At 36.2% G+C, this 24,413-nt stretch overlaps 3 protein-coding genes across 4 annotated transcripts in view; 2 read left to right on the forward strand and 1 right to left on the reverse strand.

Moving 5' to 3' along the window:
• Positions 1–1,209: 1,209 nt before the first annotated feature.
• On the forward strand, positions 1,210–19,245 carry LOC115455712 (apyrase). The gene is made up of 11 exons (XM_030184382.2): positions 1,210–1,359; positions 2,298–2,520; positions 3,057–3,248; positions 3,469–3,599; positions 4,150–4,294; positions 5,592–5,718; positions 6,573–6,730; positions 7,518–7,608; positions 8,062–8,223; positions 18,245–18,408; positions 19,099–19,245. The coding sequence occupies exons 1-11, from the start codon at positions 1,259–1,261 to the stop codon at positions 19,222–19,224; spliced, it is 1,620 nt and encodes a 539-aa protein (XP_030040242.1). The 5' UTR covers positions 1,210–1,258; the 3' UTR covers positions 19,225–19,245.
• On the forward strand, positions 8,298–17,781 carry LOC119188801. Its single transcript, XM_037436720.1, has 2 exons — positions 8,298–8,967; positions 14,271–17,781. The coding sequence occupies exons 1-2, from the start codon at positions 8,548–8,550 to the stop codon at positions 15,075–15,077; spliced, it is 1,227 nt and encodes a 408-aa protein (XP_037292617.1). The 5' UTR covers positions 8,298–8,547; the 3' UTR covers positions 15,078–17,781.
• A 242-nt stretch (positions 19,246–19,487) lies between the features above and the next one.
• Positions 19,488–24,413, reverse strand: part of LOC115455658 (nardilysin) — a 35,768-nt gene continuing 30,842 nt past the window's right edge. The window contains exons 20-25 of one of the 2 annotated variants that reach the window (XR_005112119.1): positions 24,240–24,376; positions 22,256–22,400; positions 20,929–20,991; positions 20,463–20,564; positions 19,892–20,195; positions 19,488–19,842 (exon numbers count right to left, since the gene is read on the reverse strand). Coding sequence is in view for 1 of the 2 variants with exons in the window: in XM_030184317.2 (XP_030040177.2) it covers positions 19,983–20,195; positions 20,463–20,564; positions 20,929–20,991; positions 22,256–22,400; positions 24,240–24,376 (660 nt within the window). In the remaining variant the exon portion in view is untranslated. Of the gene's footprint in view, positions 20,196–20,462; positions 20,565–20,928; positions 20,992–22,255; positions 22,401–24,239; positions 24,377–24,413 lie in introns of both variants that reach the window. The other variant, XM_030184317.2, reaches the window with a different exon arrangement.

Below are 24,413 nucleotides of genomic sequence, written 5' to 3' on the forward strand. Positions count from 1 at the left end.
GACATTTTGAGCTTCGAAATAGACGTTCGAAGCGCAAATTTGAAAACCTCTGTTCAGTAATCATTAAACAATTTACAAATACTCAATAAATCTAAAAATTTTCTCTACTAACTTTTTAGACAACAAAATTTTCTATAGTAATTACTAATTCATATGTTTTTAAAATAATGTTTTGATGGATATTATCTCCTTCGAAAAGTGCTGTTTTTGAGACATACGGCGCGCGGATGCGTAAACGCTCTTAATCGCTGAGGTATTCAATATTCATCCACTCCCAGTGACTCCAGAGCCGAGGTTCGTAACTAGTTAGTCCCTTGCCCTCAGCATTTACATTTATTTCAAAGCGTTGCGCGCTCCTAAAGCGCTCGTCCGAAAAACCTGTGTGATTGTAGAAACCGACTCGCGTCAGGCTATTAGACCATTATTCAGGTTAAAAAAATGGAAGATAACGCTTGGTTAATGGATGTTAGACTGTTGAGAACTCAGTTGTTTTAAGTATAAGTGTATAACAGTAATGCAGAATACGATGATTTCGCGTGCCATGTATTTCGTGGACTTAGTCTACTAGAATTGTAACCCCTGACTTAACTAGTATTGACGATTTGTCACAAATACGAGTGTACAAACACTTTATTTTAGCCAAAATTCATGGTCATTTTTGTTAACCAACTTATTCGCCAATAGTCTAAATGAGGCATAACAGTTTTCATTTAGAGAATGGGTAGATTAGGTATCAAAATAAAACTATTCTTTCGGATTTTATCGTGGACGGTCGGCCCAGTGACCATGAAGGCTGCAAAGTCAACGAAACGTCGGGAGAAAAACATAATATAAAAATTGCGATAAAATCCGAAAAAAAATTTATTTCAAAAGATACCTAGAATTAGATGCAATACATTGGGAACTTCTGGTATGACTATTTAGTAAATATATATCTAATATATTATGCTAGTGGAGGGATATTTAGAAAATAGTAGGGACTTCAACAGTTATTTGTCGGAACAATAGTAAAACGAAACGCATTTATCATTGATATTTATAGCAATAAGTTATTGGATTGTTTGTAAAATGTTGACCAGCTAGTAAAAAGTGTCGCACAGAAATCAAAATAATTGAGTTGTACGTTAAATTTATAGTACTTATATAAGTACTATTATCAACGGAAGGAGCGTTTATCAGAATGGTTTATTGTCTTAATATATGCGATATATCTTGATACTTTATACAGTGACATTTCTAAGATCGCCGCGGTGCAAGAATGTTCAAAAATGTGTTGTACCTGATGCTTTGTGGAGTGGCGGCGGCGCAGAATGGATTGTTTGAGCTCAACATCATTCACTTTAACGACTTTCATGCGCAGTAAGTACCTTAATGTTTTATTGTAAATCACTTTTTTAAAAGTGAAGAGTGGAAGACACCGTGTAGAGGGCCTGGTAAAGAGAAGATCTAAAGACCCAAATCCTGGATGATTCAAGTTAAAATAACAAGCAATTTGACATCCGCCCTTCAAAGACCGTAATATTGCACTGGGTGTCATTAGCTACAACGAATAGTTCAGAATTCATGCGTAATAGTTTTTGTAAATTAACTTTTTCTGAAATCGTTCCGAACTATGCAGCTGCTAACATTTCAATCTACTATCTAGGCCCCTCCTCGAGCAAACGGTATTCAGTAATTCGTTTCATAATTAGCGGCGTACAATTTACGGGCGGGAATATGCAAAGATTCAAGGATATGCAAATGACCTTGAGCGTTCGGCCGACAGTAGGTGTAGTAGATAGAGTGGGTATAGGCTTTGCGACTGCATTCTATTAATTTTATTTCTCTCCATTCGTTAATATTGCCTTCTGAATACACAAGATAATAGAATATTTATTTATGGCATTATAAAATATTTTAAACTACGTAAAGTAAATATAACATTTTGCAGAAATATGTCTAATTATTTTATTTATATGTAAGTTTGAATAGAATGCTTCTAATATTACGTTAAGCACGCCGTTTTGCTGCGGATATGGCCTTAAATTCTTAAAATTTTATATTGCTAACTAGCTTTTGCTTGCGGCTTCGGCCGTGTGAAGGAGTTTTCCGGGATAAAAGTCCCGTTATATATTTTTCCGGGATAGAAAGTAGCCTGTAACCTTCCTAAGGTCTTAAACTATCTCCATATCAAATTTCATAAAAATCCGTTCAGTAGATTTTGAGAAAATCCGTAACAGACAGACAGAAAACGGAACTTTGTTTTATAACATGTTTAGATTTAACAACTTTATAAAATATTTCAAAAATAATTTCAGTTTTGACGAAATCAGCCCACAAGGAACAGTATGCAATCCGAACGAAGCCGCATGCATAGGCGGGTTCGCGCGCTTGTACACGGCGATTAAGGACCTAAGAGAAGCCGAGCCAGACTCCCTGCTCCTTAATGGCGGAGACACGTTCCAGGGCACGATCTGGTATAACTTTTTAAGGTGGAATGTCAGCCAACATTTCATGAATATGCTGCCACACGACGCTCATGTAAGTTGCAAGGGAATATTTATTCAAAATTTAAAAACATATGTGTGACGCAAAAGTAGCAAATATATTCTGATTTATCGCTATATTTTCATGGGAATATAGTCCTTTTTACTTCTATAGTTTTTTGGCATAAAATCTGCTACTCTACTCGCGTATTTGATCGAAATTAAGCTAGGACGAGATTGTATCCAGAGACACTTGAATTCGCTTCGTCTAATCACGGTTTGTCTTAGGGGGCTTCCGATATTTATTGTTTGCAATCTAGTTAAAGGACTTCAAGCGTTTCGAAGCACCGGGTGACTTGCGAAGTTACGTAACGAAGATAAGTCACGCATTTCGAACTTCGATCAATTTTAATGAGAACTGCGCGAAGAATTCTTCAATGAATACTTCGACGAAGCACTTATCCGAGTAGCGTAGTGAAGGTTTGAGTTACAGTTATTTACTTATTGCAATAATTGGGCTTCTGCCTACTTTTTGGACGTCTGACTATCCCTCACGCAGGCGTTAATTTATTAAATACCTTCTCTTACCAGGTATTAGGAAACCATGAGTTCGACCACGGCGTAGAAGGTCTGGTACCGTACCTGTCGCGGCTGAACGCTCCAATGCTTGGCGCCAACGTGAATACCACCTTCGAGCCCACCATGACTCCTTACATCAAGAACCACATCATTGTCGAAAGGCGTGGAAGGAGGATCGGCATTATAGGCATACTATTGCGCACGGTAAGTAATGTTAACATCCCATGTCTCAGGATGGCGAGCGCAGTGGAATACCAAACAATACTTTGTAATTCAAGCTGTTGGATAGTGTTTCTATTGTTTATGGGCGGTCGTATTGCTTACCATCAAGCGAACGGCAAGCTAGTCTAATCACTCAAAGTAATAAAAAAAAAACATAATTTTTTTATTATATCAACTTGTTTCTCTTCTGTCCTTAATGTAGTTCTCCGCTCCGATCGGCAGAGTGATCATGGAGGACGAGTTACAAGCTGTGAACAGGGAGGCGGCTATCTTGACGGAACAAGGCGTGGATATAATCATTCTACTTTCGCACGTCGGCTACACCAGTGATGTGTGAGGTTTCTTTAGATAAGCACGGGAAATTGACCCAACTGCCCCTGATAGTAGATGGAACGGGGCCCAAATAGTCGACACAGTCATACCGGCCTTTGAGAGTGGTGTTTAGATAGCTGGTAGAAGACAAGATCCTTCTATTGTTAAAGCTAACGATTTATGTTGGAATGAAATTTATTTATTTGTAATAAGCTACACTACATATTACATCATTCTATACAATAAGACAATGAGGTACAGCATCTGATATGTGTGCTACTAATAGGTGAACACAGCATTTACTACTAATAATAACAGATAATGACTTATCCTGACGACAGACTTATCGCTAGGTTATGTCATTCCTATATATTTTTTGTTTTCTATTACCGTCGATTGTAGGTATTTAGGCTATGGCTTTTGGTAGAGTATTGATTTATCAGTTTTCATAAATCATTTTTTTTTTTCGTTTTTGATTGTTGTAATATCCGTCAATTTCATTTTCTAACATTAAGCGTAAAAATTCAAGTATTTTTTATTTATAATTTACTTTATATTTCCTTATTACCAGATCACTCGCAAGCCGCATAGCTCCAGAAGTGGACATTATAGTGGGAGCGCATTCCCACTCGCTCCTGTACAACGGAGAGACTCCCAACGGAGACACGCCGATCGGGGAATACCCCACTGTTGTCAATCGCACTGACGGACATAGGGTATGTTTATCATTTCTTAACTTTGTATAAAGTATATATCGTTGTATAGAGTAAACAACAATGAAAGCGGATGTATGGAGCGACATTGTCGTGAAAATAGGACGATTCTTAAATATAATAAAAAAAATGGTCTATATGTCTTTACAGAGGAATGGAGACTAGATTTGTGTATTTAATGCCGAGCATATGACCCTTGAGTAAAAGCGCTTTATCTTGCCAAATAAAATTTTCTTAAATTAAGTTTAGTCAGTTTCTTAGAGAGAGATGATCTTTACAATTGGCTCTATCGATTGATAGCATAAATGAAAAAGTGTTATTTTTTTCGGATTTAAGCCGGTTCGATTCCCGGGTGTGGCATATGTATTTACAAAAATGTTTAAATGCAGTTCCACCTCTTTTTTAAAAATAAAGGTATCTCCTTTTGAGTGAAATTTGTTAAGTCCAGTAATTAGAGTACTTTCTCTCCAGGTGCGGTTCAAAAATTCCTGTAGTACCTACTAAAAAGGAACGATAGTCTAGTTGGTTGTGGAACGTACTGCCGAGACAAATGTCCGCAGGTTCAAATCCCAAGGGCACACACCTTTGACGTTTCTTAAATTATATGTGCATTCTTTGTTAATTATCGCTTGCTTTAACGGTGAAGAAAAACATCGAAAGGAAACCTTCGTATCTGAGAAGTTCTCTATAGGAATTTTGAGGATGTGTGAAGTCTACCAAATCGCACTAGGCCAACGTGGTGGACTAAGGCCTATCCCTCTCAGTAGTAGAGAAGGCCTGTGCCCAGCAGTGGGAAAGTATATAATACAGGGCTCATATTATTTAAGTACTATCCCACATATTATTATATATGTATATGTGAACAACGATATACTTGAAGTTTGATAAATAATTACACATTATTTTAGTGATCACTTGATATAACGATAATGTCACGCTGACAAAGCCTAGTTTTATCATAAAAAAATGCTTATTAAAAAAGATAAGTGTAATTTTTGTTGTGTGCCAGATATTCAAAGGCCAATATGGCGGTTTTGACAGCATGTGTTCGGTGGTCGCCATATGGGCGGATAGAAATATCCTATCACGAGGAAAGGTGCAGTAGTAACTGACTGGTATAGGCTACTTCTCATCCCTGTAAAATATAAAGGGGGACTTTTATACCGGGAAATAATTTGCACGCGGGCGAAGCCGCAAGCAATATGAAATAAAATTATCAAAATAATTTTTAAACACCTTCATTTCAATGCATATAAGAATGTTCACGTAATGAGTGTTAATATAAGTTAATTTCGTTTAGATATTAGTGGTGCAGGCGTCATGCTACACTCGGTACGTAGGCGACATTAAGTTGTACATCAACGACCAGGGCATCGTCGAGCGGTGGGAGGGGTTGCCAGTGTTCCTCGGCTCTTCTATAGTACCAGGTACAGGATATGGTATTTACTACGAGCAATTCCTAATGGTTTAAGATACCTTTGACAATTTTCTAATGTTTCATGAATTTCTAAACATTAATATAACTTATAATTAATATTGTAAATTCGAAGGTTTGTGACTTTTTATTCTGATAATTTGCTGCCATAGGAAAAATGTTTTGTTTTTTCAAATTCTTTAAAAAGATGGTGCTGGCACCGTATAGACGCCATTTTCGATTGCTGCAAATGCTCGCTAATATACTATAAAATACATTTTTAAAAGTTTCCAACAGTTATATTTATTCCTGTTAGAATTTGAGCAGCAATAAAACAGGTTTATATTTATATTTCTGTTATAAATCTTACTGCTTACACAAATTAGTCATCCATCTTATACTTTTTTAACCATTGAACATAGATGTTATCCATAGCCAACACCATCACCACCAAGCGGCGATAGCCTAGTTGGGTGTGGAACGGTCTGCCAAGACGAATGTCCGCAGGTTCAAATCCCAAGGGCACGCACCTCTGACTTTTCTAAAAAAAAAATCATGTGTGTATTCTTTGTGAATTTATCGTTCGCTTTAACGGTGAAGGAAAACATCGTGAGGAAACCTGCACATCCGAGAAGTCCTCTATAGGAATTTCGAAGGTGTGTGAAGTCTACCAATCCGCACTAGGCCAGCGTGGTGGACTAAGGCCTAATCCCTATCAGTAGTAGAGGAGGCCCGTGCTCAGCAGTGGGCAAGTATATAATACAGGGTTGATATTATTATTATTATATATAACACCATCATTCCTAATAGCATTTTTTATAAACAGCGCATGCGGGAAATACTAAATCACCATTTCAAAAATTCCAGATCCTCAGATATTAGCAGAGCTAGAGCCATGGCGGCAGGAAGTGGACGCGGTGGGCAAGGAGGTGCTGGGCAGGTCCGCGGTGACGCTGAGCCGCTCGGGGTGTTACCGCGGCGAGTGCAGTCTCGGCAGCTGGGCCTGCGACGGATTCCTTGAGGAGGTAACTATTATAAACTTCACTAAGTAAATAAAAATCTCGACAAGTTAAAAATACGGAACTAATTTCTTGTACTGATAACGTTTCTTTAAAACGAATAAGCATGGCGACTCCATAGCAGGTTTTTTATGTTCCGGCGCTGGTTATAGGTAAGACTAGGCCTGTTTATACTCCTGTTGAACAGGCCTCTACTACATAAAGTATGAATAGTCCACAGCACTGATCTAGTACTGTTTGCCAGAGTTCACTCACCTTTGAAATTGGTATAGAAAATTCTTAGGTCTCCATAACCGCTGATGTCTCATCCTCTCCCAGTGATCGTCCTCAGCCGAGGTTCGTAACCCGTTAGTGGGTAGCCCTCAGTATGGTCGCTTAATATTTAAGGGTTTCAAGTGCCTAAAGCACTCACCCGAGAGACCGGTGTATTTGTTAAGTCGGTCCTGCCAGGCTAACAAACGTAGTCAGATTTAAAAAAAATCTTAGGTTTGTACTTTGTACGTATCAGCAGTAATACACATAGAGGAGGTATACGTAAATGAAAAATAATGGAAAAAATTAACGGCATAAGATAAAAGTATGGACAGTAAATCTATATGGTGGCTTCCAGGCAACCATTGCAGTTTTGTACTTGTAGCCGGAACAAGGGGAACGTAACGTAAAATTGACTTTTTTTGCTCCAGCCAAGCGCCCGTGAGCGGCAAAAACCCACGCTATCCCGCTGCGTGGCTGTGGACATGACACATGGAATATAACAGCATATTTTATAATAAATTGAGTGATGATTTTTCAGATGATGTCGCGCGCCTCTGGCTCGGCGTGGAACGATGCGCACGTTTGTATGATAAACGCCGGAGGGTTGCGGGTTCAAATCACTCCCGGCGGTAAGACTCTATACTCATTATACAAATAAACTCTTATCCTTTTACACCAACCTACCAATGTATAGTTCCAAACTTGTGTCAAGCAAAAAGCATGTAAGGAGTACGCGGGGGTGACCATTGATCGAAACACGGATTTACATAATCTGTTTATTGTACTTGACGGTTGTACATAGAGTGTCCTTGGTCTAGCGCAACTGACAGGTAATGTACACCGGTACAGTTGCATACAACCGGTACAAGCAGTCATTTTTATTTCTCATAACTTTTATTTAAAGCCTAAAGGAGTGAAATTAATCGCTCGCGCGGTGGCTGCCAAACGTTTTTTAAAGTTTGAATTAACCAAATGTCAATATAAGTACTTTTTTGCGTTAAATCTATTTTTTTAAGTCGATTAAAATAGTCGTCCTTACGAATCTAACACTAGATTGACAAAATCCTTTCTATAATTCGCAGAGGTGACGACAGAAAGCCTCCTGATGGCGATGCCGTTCGAAAATTACGTACAAGTGTACGACTTGAAGGGCGAGCATCTTCTGGCGGCGCTGGAATTCTCTGTGGGCGCCACACAAACCAACCCGCAGGAGTTCTACAGCGGACGCATGCTGCAGATTGGAGGTGAGAACTTTAAAATACAGTAAAACAATAAAATAATAATTATTATATATTTTATTAATGAAAAATTACATAATGTTGTTCAGTGACAGTTGTAAGAGATTATGTAATCGATTAAAAAATAATGTTATGTGTCCCATCCCTATACAACTCTCTCGAGTTCCGGTGCTCAGCCATGCAACATGTCTGTACAATAATATATAATTGTAATGTCCATTAATCACAATAAATACATATTAAATAAGAAACCTATCATTATTTTATATGGCGCAGTCGTAAATGACACAAGAAAAATAAGGTTTCAAGAAAGAAAATAAAGTGATTAAAATGGATTTGAAGCAGCCATCGCCATTACAATTGACCGCACGTTCTAATCCCAGTGAACAGTGGAAGAAATGGAAACAAAGGTATGATTTGTACTTTGTAGCGTCCCAAGCGGGAGAGAAGCTGAAAGATGATGCCAAAATATCACTGTTATTGCATGTGATGGGTGATGAAGGAATCGAAATCTACAACACGTTCGAGTTCGAAAAGGAAACGAGAAACTACGAAACTATTGTAGAAAAGTTCGATAGTTACTTTCAGCCGCTAAAAAATGAAACGATGTGCAGACATTTATTTTTTACGCGTAACAAAGGTTGCGAAGAAAGCTTTGAAGAGTACGTAATGGCTCTGAAAAAATTAAGCCAAGATTGTGCATTTGAAAATCTAAGAGATAGTCTGATAAGAGATCAGATAATAAGAGGAATTAGTTGTGACGTATTACAAATAAAATATAGACGTGGGCGCACGGCCGGGGGTGGAGAGTAGTTGCCATGCGGCAGTGAGACTGAGAGGACGTGCGGCCACGGCTAGTTGGGAACCAAAAGTTGTTTTGTTTACTTACCCCTGTGACAGGTAGACGTCACAAGTGGCGACGAGTCTGGGTAAGTACTCGATCTATCAAATTATGGGAAGGAAAGAATAGTACCTATTGTTGTGACGAAGATTTAATCAATATCCTATCCCGAGCCCCTTATTTAATTCGAGTAGTAGGTTGATCGATAACCGGTACTAAAAAGATGTTTAGTTCTTCGTATTACAATTTAAACTTCTAAAGCAATCGAGTTAAGTATTGATCCGGGATATAATTCGGATGGCAATAACAATAATATACGAGATCTTCCTACCTACGGTACTATGTCACATTACAATATTCTGTCGTGTCTCCACGTAACTAAAATTTTGTAAGTAGATACATAGCTATACTTAAGTTTAAGTTTAAAGATTAAGTAGGTAAGGTTATTCATATTGTTTTGAAGTGTTGTTAAATTAAAAACCTACCTTTTTGTTACCTATCAGAAATAAAATAAAGCTATAACCAGCCTAGAAATATTAGGTACTATTTGCTAAGCTTTCTAGTATTACAGGGATACGTTCATTTTGTCTTGTTACCATATTGTTAAAATTTAAAGCTCATTTATTGGCACGAGGTAAAAGTAGTAAACTAACTCTGTAGTTGGTACTAATAAGAAGTTTTTATAATTGTATACAAAATAAAGGCTCTAAGCAGCAAACTGACACCGTTAGTTAGTGCTGATAAGAATGCACTGTAAATCCGAGATATTACGAGGTGCACTAAAGCTAAGTCTACACGGAATAAATAGAAAACTGTAACTGTCAGTTGGTTCTAAAACTATTTGGATATAAAACGATGCATACAAAAAAAAAAATAAAAAAAAATTGTATATGATTTACAACAATGAGTAGTATTTGGATACGACTGGTCCAGTGGTACTAATAAGAAGTCATTGTTATAGGTCGCCCCAAATGTCTCAATTACCACCTCTTGAAGCGTTTGACTGCGAAGGCGATGTCGCCTCCGTAGGTCTGCGCTGGGAAAAAATGGAAACGGGGATTTGAACTATTTCTAGTTGCATTAAATGTAACTGAGCCTGAAAAGAAAAAAGCTACACTACTACATGTAGGAGGGTTGACACTACAAGAAATTTATTACAATATTCCGGACGATGACGGCGATGATGATAAGGGTGATGATGTGTACGAGTCGGCAGTTAAGAAACTTAGCGATTACTTTTCACCAAAACAGTGTAAAATTTACGAAAGACACTTATTTAGACTTTTAAAACAGGAGCCAGGTGAAAAGTTCGAAAGGTTTCTTGTGCGATTACGTCACCAAAGCAGTAAATGTAAATTTGCATCTGAGGAAGATAATCTTATCGACCAAATTGTAGAGAAGTGTAGTTCGAAAGATCTTAGGAAAAAGATACTTACCTGGGGTGATGATGTGAATCTAGATAAGATTATCGCACAAGCGAACGCTCTTGAGGCAGTGGACAGGCAGCTTACTGATTTCAATTCCGAGCAACAAAACATAAATATAAACAAAATCGACATAAAAAACAGTTCTCAAGCTGCGTCCGGCTGCTCGCGTTGCGGTAGTATGCACCATAATGCAGACAGTAATGTCTGTCCCGCCAGATCAAAGCAGTGTTTGAAATGCGGATACGTCGGGCACTTCAGAAACCAATGTAAAACCCGGACAAGCAAAAGGAAGAATTCCAGGTCTACTTTTAATAAAGACCTTCATAAAAGACTGAAGTTGGGTAAAACAGACAATGAGAAGTTTAACAACAATAATACGTCAAAAACCAAGCCCGTTTCCACAAATATAGACTATATTTTTCATATAGACGATGACGCTCCCCTTAAATGCAATATAGGGGGCGTAGGAGTAGACATGATTATAGATTCTGGTAGTAAATGCAATATTTTGAGTGACAAGACCTGGGAATATTTAAAGGAATGTAAAGTGCATGTATCAAACCAAATTGCTAATCCGGACAAAACATTTGTTGCTTATGGCAGCAACACACCGTTGACCGTTATAGGATCATTTGAGGCGACTATTCGAGTAAAAAATGAAATACAAACTGGAACCTTCTATGTAGTAAAGGGAGGCACGCGAGACTTATTAGGGAAAGAAACTGCGATAGCTTTAAAAGTACTAAAGCTCGGGTTAGAAGTCAATTCGGTAAGCGTAAACAGTTTTCCTAAAATAAAAGATGTTGTTCTCAATATTTCTATAAACAAAACTATGAAACCTATTGCCCAGCCTTGCCGGCGAGTACCCATCCCTCTAGAGGAAAAAATCAATAAAAAAATTGATGAGCTTGTTAAGTTAGATATTATTGAGCCAGTAAATAATCCCTCAGGTTGGGTCTCGCCGATAGTGCCGGTGCTTAAGCCCGATGGTGACGTAAGAGTGTGCGTGGACATGCGGTGTGCTAATAAAGCGATTATCAGGGAAAATCATCCATTGCCTACAATGGATCAGTTGCTCCATAAATTTAAGAGGGCACATGTTTTTTCTAAGCTCGACATTAAAGACGCTTTTCACCAGGTCGAGATTAGTGAAGATTCTAGAGACATTACCACTTTTATAACCGGCCAGGGAATATATCGATACAAAAGGTTAATGTTCGGCATTTCTTGCGCGCCAGAGCATTTTCAGAAAAATTCTAGAGAGGGTTCTCCTCCCATGTGAAGGTGTTGTTAATTTTATTGATGACATCGTCGTATATGGCGAGGATGATACTGAACATAATGGTAGACTCAAACATGTACTTAAAATTATCAAAGAGCGTAATATTCTTTTGAATCAGAAAAAATGCGTTTTTAATGTCAAGACCATAAAATTCTTAGGGCATCAGTTGTCAGCCGATGGTGTTAAACCTCTTGATGCTTATATAAAAGTTGTTGAAAATTTTCGAGAACCAGCGACCATTGATGAGGTACAAAGTTTCCTTGGGCTCATAAATTACGTAAACAAATGGATTCCTGACATGGCAACTAAATCAGAACCACTCAGAAGACTATTAACTCTCAAATTAGGAAAAAATGCCAATGTAAGTCAATATTGGGGCCCAAAACAAACAAAATCATTTCTCGAACTAAAGAAATCCTTAAGCAGCATCCATACGCTTGGATATTATGATCCCAAGGACGAGACTTTAGTAATGGCGGACGCTAGCCCGGTAGGGCTGGGAGCGGTATTAATTCAGTCTGACAATAGCGGGTCGCGTGTAATCGCTTACGGAAATAAGAGCTTAACAGATGTAGAAAAGCGCTATTGTCAAACTGAAAAAGAAGCACTCGCCCTAGTTTGGGCTGTGGAGCATTTTAAAATGTATCTATACGGCAAAGCGTCTTTTGACTTAATCACAGATCACAAACCGTTGGAGGTTATTTTTGGTAGTAGATCGAAACCCTGTGCTAGAATTGAGCGTTGGGTACTACGCCTTCAAGCATACAATTTCAGAGTAATATATAAGCCGGGGAAGAATAATATCGCAGATTGTTTATCCCGGTTATGTCCTACCAATAACCCCCAACCGTTTGAAAATGAATTCCACATTAATCAAATTGTTCAATTTGCAAGACCTAATGCAGTAGGAATGGATGCAATTACCGAAGCGTCTATACAAGATAATGAAATACAGCTTGTTAAGGAAGCTCTGTCGTCTAATAACTGGGATCCTTTAATTAACACTTACAGAGTATTTCAAACAGAGCTCTGGACGTACGAAAGTCTTTTGTTAAGAGGGAGTAAAATTATCATTCCCCTTAAATTACGTCAGCAGGTATTAGAAGCGGCTCACGAAGGGCATCCTGGTATTGTTGCGATGAAAACACGACTACGTACCAAAGTATGGTGGCCTAAAATTGACGTTGATGCTGAAAAGCTTGTTAAAAGTTGCAAAGGGTGTACTTTGGTATCTGCGCCGAATCATCCAAGACCAATGATGCGTCGTGAGTTGCCTTCGCAGGCTTGGATAGATGTAGCAATTGATTTTTTGGGGCCGTTACCGAGTGGTCATTATCTTTTCGTTATAGTAGATTACTTTAGTCGCTACAAGGAGATCAAGCCTATGAAAATCATAACATCTGCTGAAACGATCAAAACACTTAAGGAGATTTTCTCTAGACTAGGTACACCTGTTAGTATTACCGCTGATAACGGGAGGCAGTTTACCAGCGACGAATTTAAATCGTTTTGCTATGAACTAGGAATTAAAATTAATTTTACAACACCGTATTCCCCTCAACAAAACGGCGAAGTCGAGCGACAAAATCGCGATATTTTAAAAAGACTCCGGATAAGTCAATGCCAAAAATCAAATTGGTATGAAGAATTATTATTATATCTTACGATGTATAACAGCACACCGCACACCACCACCGGAAAAACGCCATCCGAGTTATTTTTCGGTAGAATATTTAGAGATAAGATACCATGTCTTACGGACATAGATGCTAATCAATTTACTTCAGACTTCAGGGACAAAGACAAATTAATGAAAGAAAAGGGAAAGGAACGCGAGGACAGAAAAAGGAAAGCTGAAGAAATAGATATAGGTATTGGTGAGAAAGTATACGTAAAGAATATGGTGAAGGAAAATAAACTTACTACGAATTTCAACCCGACTCCCCATACTGTTGTAAATTGTAAAGGATCTGATTACAGCGTAAGGAATGACGAAACGGGACAAGAATTAAGAAGGAATATCATCCATCTCAAACGTGTGGAAGGACAATGGAAAGTATGTGAGGACAAATCTGATCAGGAGATAATAAGCGGATGTGATTCAAATAGTGACTAAATACCTACCTTAATAATTTATCGTAATCATTTTTTATTCAAATTGCTAAAGACTAATCGGTTAAAAGAAAAAGAGAGAAATTCGAATTATTCATTATGTTAGTATATAAGAATGTTATGTTGTTTTGTTTATATATACATGTACCTATTGGACTCGTGTTAAATAATTATTTCACAGGTACCTATTAATAATTTGATTAACATAGATTTGATTTTGTTAAAAAAGGGAGAGATGTGACGTATTACAAATAAAATATAGACGTGGGCGCACGGCCGGGGGTGGAGAGTAGTTGCCATGCGGCAGTGAGACTGAGAGGACGTGCGGCCACGGCTAGTTGGGAACCAAAAGTTGTTTTGTTTACTTACCCCTGTGACAGGTAGACGTCACATTAGTGATAAATCACTAAGAGAGCGATTACTGAAAGAGCAAAAATTAGACTTAACAAAATGTGTTAATATGTGTAAAATGGCTGAAACAACACAACAACAAATGAAAAAGTTTGAGGAGGAACCAAGCGTAGCAGTGGTCAATATTAACAAAAATAAGAAATATAATATAATAAAGAAGCAGGGAGACTTCATTAGAAAAAATGAAACGAGTCCAGACTTCCAAAGTAAGGAGCGACCTACTGTAAAGAAAATGTGTCAACGCTGTGGATATGTACATGGATATAAGTGTCCAGCATATAAAGTGAAATGTAACAAGTGTTATAAAATGGGACATTATGGTAAAATGTGTAAAACAAAAGTAAGTTCTATACTTAATGAACATGATAATGTGAGTAATGATTATCAATTAGGTATGTTAAAAGTACATAGTGTGTGTACTAATAATGAGTTGTGTGAGTCATTAAAAATTAATGACCAAATTATTAATTTTAAATTAGATACAGGTTCAGATTGTAATGTGTTGCCGTTAAAGAATATAAAAAGTTTAAAATTAAGACACATTATAAATGATAATAATAAAACATTGTATAATTATGATGGTACTAAAATAAAATGTATAGGTAAAATTAAATTAAATTGTGAACTGGTTAATGGTAACAAAGTTAAATTATTGTTTTATATTGTAGACAGTGAATGTATACCAGTGTTAGGATTTGATACTATAAAAATGTTAGGTTTGATGGAAAGAAAATATTTAAGAATTATAAAAACAGATAATAAACAATATGAAAAAAATAATAGATGAGTACAAAGAATTGTTTAACAGTGAAAAGTTAGGTTTATTAAAGAATGTAGAATACAAAATAACATTAAAGGAAAATTATGTACCAAAAGTAGAACCTTGTAGGGGTGTTCCAATTCCTTTGCATGACAAAGTGAAAGCAGAGTTAGAACAGATGGAAAAATTAGGAGTCATAGAAAAAATTACTGAACCCACAGATTTTGTGAGTAACATAGTAATAGTCAAAAAACCTGATGGAAAAATCAGAATATGTTTAGACCCTAATAACTTAAATAAATGTTTAAAGAGGGAACATTATAAATTGCCTACATTTGAAGAAGTTTCATGTAGAATGGCAGGTTCTACTATATTTAGTAAATTAGATGCGTCAACTGCATTCTTTCAAATAAAATTGAATGAAGATAGTGCTAAATTATGTACATTCGCTACACCATTTGGTCGATTTTGTTTTAAAAGGTTACCTTATGGGTTATCATCAGCACCTGAAGTATTTCATAGACAGTATTCACAAATGTTAGAAGGAATAGAAGGATGTGCTGTATTTTGTGATGATATTGTAATTTATGGAAAAAATAAAAAAGAACATGACGAAAGGTTATGTAAGGTGTTAAAAATAGCACAAGAAAATGGTGTTAAGTTCAATTTAAATAAATGTGAATTTGGTTTGTCGCAAATTAAATACTTAGGTCATGTAATACATAAAGATGGCATAAAGCCAGATAATCAAAAATTGAGTCTATAATGAACCTAAATAAACCAAAAAATGTAAAAGAAGTACAAAGATTATTAGGTATGGTTACTTATATATCAAAGTTTATACCTTCTATGTCGCAGGTTTGTCAACCATTAAGAATGTTAATTAAAAAAGGTAGTACTTGGGTATGGACTAATGAACAAGAAAAGGCCTTTAATGAGTTAAAAAATATATTAATGTCGGAACCAGTATTACAATTCTATGATCCTAATAAACCTTGTACTTTGTCAGTAGATGCGTCAAAAGATGCATTAGGTGCAGTTTTGTTGCAAAATAACTTACCTGTTGCTTATGCTTCAAAGAGTATGACAAATACACAAAAAATGTATGCTCAAATTGAAAAAGAGCTGTTAGCTATAGTTTTTGGATGTACTAAGTTTCACCAATATGTGTATGGAAAAAAAATTGATGTAGAAACGGATCATAAACCGTTAGAAAATATATTTAAGAAACCATTGTGTGATGTACCACTGCGTCTCCAAAGAATGCGATTACATTTACAGAAGTATGATTTAACTTTAAGGTATAAACCTGGTAAAGATTTATTAATAGCAGATTCATTATCAAGAGATTGTTATAATTGTAATGAGACTATTATGGAAAAAGAAATTGAAGCTCAAGTAGGAATGGTAGTTAGTAACTTACCAGTTACGGATAGAAAGTTAGAAATATTTAAACAGGAGACAATAAATGATTCTGAATTGCAAAAACTTAAAGAATATTTAACTAATGGATGGCCAGACATGTATAATGTACCTACATGTTTGAAACCATATCATTCTGTGAAAGATGAGTTATTTGTTTGTGACAATTTAATTTTTAAAAATAATTGCATTGTTGTACCAAATACATTAAGAACTGAGATGTTAGATAGAGTTCATTATAATCATTTAGGTATAGAAAAATGTAAAACAAGGGCAAGGTCTTGTATGTTTTGGCCCTCAATGAACAAAGATGTTGAAAATAAAGTTTTGAATTGTAATACATGTGATAGGTTTAGAAAAAGCAATGTAAAAGAACCTATGAGAATAAGAGAAATGCCAGTTAAACCTTGGACAGATTTAGGTTGTGATGTATTTAATTACAGAAATAATAATTATTTGATTTTAGTGGACTATTACAGTAAATACATTGAAGTTGAAATGTTAAAAGATCTCAGTGCAGAAGTAACAATAAGTGTTTTAAAAAATATGTTTAGTAGATTTGGAATTCCACAGATATTATATTCTGATAATGGACCTAATTTCTCTAATATTAAATTTAGACAATTTACTAAACAGTGGAATTTTATACATAAGACAAGTAGTCCATTATATCCGCAAAGTAACGGTTTAGCGGAAAGATATATACAAACAGTAAAAAATATGTTTAAGAAATGTGATTATGAAAGTAAAGATAAAAGTTTAGCATTATTAGAATATAGAAACACACCAATATCAAGTGAATTTGGTTACAAATCTCCAGCAGAATTGTTGATGAATAGGAAAATATCAGGATTGTTACCTCATCAACAAGAGATAAGTAAAGAAAATAGAGATATTCAGAATAGTTTATATAAAAATGCTTGGAAATATAAGAAATATTATGATAGAAATACAAGAAAATTAAAAGAATTAGGGAAAGGAGAAAAGGTAATATTAAAAGATAGTAATACTAAAAAACCATTATCATACGCTAAAGTAGTAAGTAAGGATGATAGACCTAATTCATTTAAAATTGTAACCGAAAATGACCAAAGGTTGGATAGGAATAGGAGATATCTTTTAAACTGTAATGATCAAAGCGAAATGAAAATTGAAACTGGTAGAAATTATGATAGTATTGAAATAGATGATGAAAATAGTGTAACACAAGATAACTGTAACAATGAAAATATAGAACTGTGTGATTTAAATCAAAATGTAAATGAGCCTAAAAGTAGAGCCGGAAGGACTATTAAAAAACCTGCGTATTTGAAAGATTATTGTTGATTTGGAAAGAAAGGGGATGTAAGAGATTATGTAATCGATTAAAAAATAATGTTATGTGTCCCATCCCTATACAACTCTCTCGAGTTCCGGTGCTCAGCCATGCAACATGTCTGTACAATAATATATAATTGTAATGTCCATTAATCACAATAAATACATATTAAATAAGAAACCTATCATTATTTTATAACAGTTACTCTTTATTTGTACTTTATTTTGTTTTAAAAAAACAAATATAAAGTATCTACCAGGGGTATCCAAACTAGGCCATGCCTGTATCTTTCTTTCATGTAACATTTAACCAGTCCATGGCGACCTCACTCAACATGCCGTGTCTGAGCTCGACATATTTGTTAACAATAAACTTATGTGGCGCCATCTGTTTTCACTTACATTTATTTTCAAATGATGCGCCATCTGTTTCCCAATCGGAGGTATTTGTGCAGGCATGCGCAACGTGTACAACGCGAGCGCGCCGGCGGGGGCGCGCGTGTCGGCGGCCGTGCGCTGCGTGCGCTGCGCCGTGCCGCGCTACGAGCCGCTCGACCGCGGCGCCACCTACCGCGTCCTCACGCAGAACTACATCGGCGACGGCGGCGGCGGCTACACGGTTAGTAATAGCGAGGTTTAGATTAGTAACAAAACTTACGCAAGGGACTGTGTGGTAGGATGTATTTTGTATCCGCCTGGATAGCGACCACCGTTTATAAATTGGTAAAACCTGCCATAGTGGCCCACGTGTGTCGCGTTCCGGGATAAGCCTGTGTGTATTCGGTTTCAACAGGCCGGCATAATTGTGTCGACTGTCGAGGGGTAATCGTTTCTCGTCAGTCGACATTCTATTGGACCCCATTCCACTTACCATCAGGTGGGGTCCCATTGCTGTTCTCGTATAAGAAAAGAACAATCACAAACTGACTTCTGCAAATTTTGAAGCTTACAGAACTTACGGCGAGTCGATGTGTATAAATATTGAAATATTGCGGTCAGTGCAAACCTAGAAGTTAGTTTGAACAAACGTTTAAAAATATTTTGTTAAAAAATCAAACTGTTCCAATTTAAAATGAGATGCGGCCACTTATTATTTCTAAAATGACGAGTCCCTGTCCCGTATTAGCCACAGTGGACTTATTTCCTTCTACAACGATAAAATGCTATTAGGATATTTAGTTAAAACTTATTTTTAGTAGTAGTCAGTAGTACGTAGTCATCCAATATTAGACAAAGATCTCTCCAAAGTAGTTCTCTGAAACCCCTATCCTTACTTTATCAATTATTAGTCCCGCCGTTTTGTTCACAGATGCTATCGGAAAACAGGGAGAACCTTGAGAACCTGGAGGTGGACTACGTGATGCTGCAGCGGTACATGCGCCGGCAGGGCGTCGTCACCAAGGACCTCGACGGAAGGATACAAATCGTATATTAAAAATTATTTGTATTATACAAATGTTTTTTTAATGTAACCTGTAGTTCCTATGCTCTTTGAGATGGAGAATTGGACTTATAGTATAATTAGTATAAACCTCATGTAATATGGTTCTAATTGTCATTCACAGATGGCGATGTAATTACATTCAGTTGCCATACGCAAGTACTTATACCACCTACTTGTTCTGTTCTACATCAAGTTGACTTACTCAACCTTATTCTCCTTTGATGAATAATATTTAAATGCAATAAAACAGCGGATTAAAACAAGTCTATATTCTGCAAACATAATTATTTACATTGTCAATTAACAAATAAAATAAGATTTATACATCACACCTCACCGTACAATGTACGGACACTTTAATTTCACACAATATTTAAAAGTAGTTCATTCGTTCCATTTATAATTGATTTAAATTAAAATAAATTCATGTCCATTCTATCTTGTCATAGAACATAAATGTCAAATGCTCCCTGTTTATTGAAATTATAATAAATCTATATACCCACATTTAAATATTGTGTGCAAGAAATATTTGGCAATATTTTTAACAGTCAACCGTCGAGTTTAATACTTCACATCAACTTCATAAGAATTTACGCACCATATAAACAGTTCCTACAGCAAAAAGTTACAATTGGCGAGATCTGTAATTAATAAAACAGCGCCATCTATTAACCCTGACGGAAACTAACAAAAATACAGCAATATCCAGCCAGCATCAACGGTTGACAGTTTACTTTTTAATTATTTCAACATAGGGCTAATTGCACTTTTCTCACAGGCACAAAAGGCAGGTTGTTCTTAAAGCTTTCTATATCTTTGATAAACTCCTCCTTGTTCTCGTGGGGTTCGTCGGGGAGTTGGTTCGCGTCGAATACTACAAGGGCGTAGTTTTCGTGCGGGTTTGTCAGTCCGGTCGGTTGGGATTCCAATTCGGTGTCGTTTAACTGGTGACCCATTACCTGAAGGGGACAATGATTTACACGATTGGAACTTTACACTTACTTTATAACGTTTCTAATTAGATGCTTTAAAAAACCGAATTTTGTCTGAATAGAGTATCACAAATGTTATGGCACTATAGAATCAATTCTTAACTTTTGAACTACAAGTTGGAGGTCCAACTAATTTCAAATATTTATATAAGCCTTTCAAATATCCAGAACATTTAATAACGTCTCTTTCGAGGCGCAATAAAAAATACATTGAAAATTCTTTAAGGTACATACCTGTATGGACAGTTTTCTGAAACTAGATTTGTTGCCGCTCAAGAAGTGGTTGTCTACCCATTTTCTCACATCCGCCATGGTTACCGCTTCGATGGCGTCCGCCTGGAGGGACATAAGTGTCATTTTATACATGGATGAACTACAAATCAAAATATATCGATAAACTAAATGCAGTACATATATCGATAAAGTTTTGTAAATATGTATTAAGTATCGAGAAGTTTTCCACGAATTTAATACGAATGGAGAGAAACTTTCATAACATCAAATATCGATATGTTTCATATCTAACCTCGAGAAATATATCGTTATATTTTATGCTATGTAATTCCCAATTTTGAATGACGCTGTAATGTATTAGCGGATACAAATATCTTACAATCAGCTGTTTTTACTAGCAGTTTCGTTACACATCTATAGATTTATATATAATTTGGTTATATTTTATACATAATTTGGTTCTCACCTCAATGAACAATCTTTGGAAGTTGTATTCTTGATTCACGATTTCCTTCCAATGCCTCTCTGCCTGTAATGATAAACAATTCATCGTATCGATCTACATTCCTGAAGACGTAGTACACACATGGACGAAGTGAGAGTAATGTCACGTCTTCGCACCAAAGACTAATTGTGGATCTTAATGATTTTGAAATCGTATCTTACTGCGTACTTATAAATGCGAATGATTGTAAGAAGTAAACGCAGTAACCGCTGAATGGATTCGGTTGAAATTTGCCACATGTATAGATGTCCTGAGTTGACAACATTTTTTCAACATACTCAAATGTTTATATTTTATGAAGCTAGATCTAAAATTATGAGACCCATATTTTTTTTTTCTAAATTCAGATATTTTCATTCATGCTTTTCATTTTGAATCTTGTTTTATTCTAAAACAACGTACACCAAATGAAGTCATATATACGGCTCAAGACACAATGACCTTTGCTTGGCAGTAATAAAGAAGTGACGTAACAGTTTTTTTTCTCTCTCTCATTGAAGGTGAGTTGTGACGTACCTATTATAATATTGACATTTGACATTGACAAATCACAGTATCTTAGTTTTTTAAACAAATAATAATGTGGACCAAGGAACTACTTCATTCAACCGTATGCATGACATCATCAAGCATTTTTTATTTTTTTCTTCAAAATAAAATATTAAAAAACAAATTAATAATAAATAATTGAACTCAGAGTAGAAAAATGAAGAATCAGTATTTTTGTTTTAGGCACGTTTAGATTTTTTAATGTCGTTAATTGAAATAGTTTACTTTGTAACCTTTGTATATACTTTACTCACGTGGGAAATATTTGAATTTATTGGATAGGTGGCGCTATAGATAGCTAGTGATTTAGGGACATATAAAGCGAGAAATGCATTCCACTCGGGAGAAGCCGTGAGTAACACCTAATTATTGAAATAAAACAATTTCCTGAATTTTATCGCTTTTTATATTATAATTTTCTCTCGACTATCCGGTAGGACACAATAACCACGAAGGCTGCAAAGTCCGAAAAATAGTTTTATTTGAATGTCTTTACAATCGCGTAAACATAAGAAGGAAAGAAATATCCTTAGGTTAGCATAAAGCAATCACGATGGAATCACTCCTAGTCCCCTCTCCCTACCTTCATATTACGTTAAGGCGGTTGTACGTAACTCCGTTGCGTTCGCCGACAATATAATAAGTAATGTAGTTGGGTACCTCCTCCCTGAGCAGGAACTGGAACACGCGACCGTCCACGTGCCACACGCTGGGAATGATAAGTAATGTAAGTGGGTACCTCCTCCTTGAGCTCGATGTCGGCGGTGTGCTTGACGTGCACGAGCGCGGTCTTGGCGGCGCGCAGCTCCTTCTCCGACAGGCGCCGCATCGAGCGCACGAACTGCTTCAGGAACGCCTCCACGCGACCGTCCACGTGCCACACGCTGGGAATGAGACAGCATAATTGTAACGAGACGAGTAAGACATTGGCTAATGGTAAGAGAGATGAGAATTAATGATGAGAGTCCGCCTGGGTAGGTACCACTACCATGTCTAATTCTGCCGCCAAACAGCAGTGTGTAGTCACTGTTGTGTTCCGGTTTGAAGGACATTGTAGCCAGTGCAAATACTGGACATAATAAGACTTAACATCTCATGTCTCAAGATGGCGAGCGCAGAGGAGTACCAAACAATACTATGTAATTCAAAATATTGGATGGTGTTTCTACTATTTATGGTCATATTGCTCATAAGCCAGTGCATGAAGGAAACCAATCTAAAATGGCGGTTTGTAAGCATTCAATCATACCAATGATTATTAATGAATATTATAATTAACATATTTATTATTACTGCCTATGATACGGTCTTTTACCGGAATCATCAAATGGTTGAGGTTCTTACCCAACATTTCTTAATTTTCAACTTAACAAAATTAAACAACAATAACAAATAAGTAACAATGGAAAAATAACAGAAAATTATAACTACGAATTCAAAACAAAAATCACTGAGCGCGTCAGGCCAGCGTGAAAGGAAAATCAAGACTGATTATTTTTCTTTCTACGCTACGCGCGTGAGTAAGTATAGACGGCACTAGTGTACAAGTTAGAAAACATGATAGGCACCGCCATTTTAGATTAGTTTCTTTAATGAAACTGGTTATACCATCAGGTTATCGGCAAGCTCGTCTCAATATACATAGCAATAAAAAAAGAGAGACAACGTTATCCATTAACGACCAAGACAATTAACACATTTTAGTAACACAAATATATTACAGGAGCTAATAAAACGCTCACTCAAATAGCAAAACATTACGAACTTAAAATGTATTCGTAATTTAAAAAAGTAGTCTCAATTGACAACATTACAAGATCTAAACGTACCAGAGGAAAAAATACCATTTCTTAATTTTTCTACTCTGAGTTCGATTATGAATTTTTTTATTCATACTTTATTTCAAAGAAAAAAAATAAAACCGATAAATGCTTAATGACGTCATACATACGGTTGAATGAAGTAGTTCTTTGGTCCACCTTACTATTTATTTAAAAAACTAAGATACCGTCGTTTGTTAATGTAAATGTCAGTATTGCAATAGGTACGTCAGAACTGTCACTTACAAAGAGAAAAAAAAACTGTCACTTCACTTATTTTTTACTGCAAAGCAAGGGTCATTACGTATTGAGCCGTATATATGACGTCATTTGGTCGCGTCATTTTAGAATACCACAAAATTCAAATTGAAAATCACTAGTGAAAATATTTGAATTTTGATTAAAGAAAAAATATGCGTCTCATAATTTGAGATCTAGTTTCATAAAATATAAACATTTGAGCATGTTGAAAAAATGAAATTTTGTCAATTGTAGGACGGGTATAATATCTTTATGATACAATGATATTATTGTTTATGCAAATGAGAGAAAGTCCTTTTATTATAGGACATTATTATATTGAAATATTTTGATATTATGATAATGAATGCGCGCACAGATTGATGACCGAATGCCGAACTAACTGGATTATTATGATACTATGACAATTCAAACGCCGTAAAATACTGATGATACAAATTGTACGTGTTTGCCCATAGAGTAATTTTATTTTATTTATTTATTTCTCTTACAAATATTACAAGTATATTAAACAGAAGTAAATTTATGTTCGGCTGGTACTTAAAAAGGAAGACCTGAGCTATAAGTACCAGCATCCTTCTAATGACTGAGTTTAATGTACTCTATAAAATAAACTTGTAATAATGTTGTCTATGTCAATACCTGAACTTGTTGGCCTGCGTGTTGACGCTGACGCTGAAGCCGAGTACGCCGAAGGTGTATCGCATCATGCTGAACACGCTGTACCCGAGCTGCTCCTTCGTGCGGAGGAAGTCAAACACCGGCTCCTCCATTTGCATCTATGAAGTCACAAATTATGGCAATTTAAAAAACAAA

This window comes from Manduca sexta, chromosome 9 (genome assembly GCF_014839805.1).
Source record: "Manduca sexta isolate Smith_Timp_Sample1 chromosome 9, JHU_Msex_v1.0, whole genome shotgun sequence".
Lineage (NCBI taxonomy): Eukaryota > Metazoa > Arthropoda > Insecta > Lepidoptera > Sphingidae > Manduca > Manduca sexta.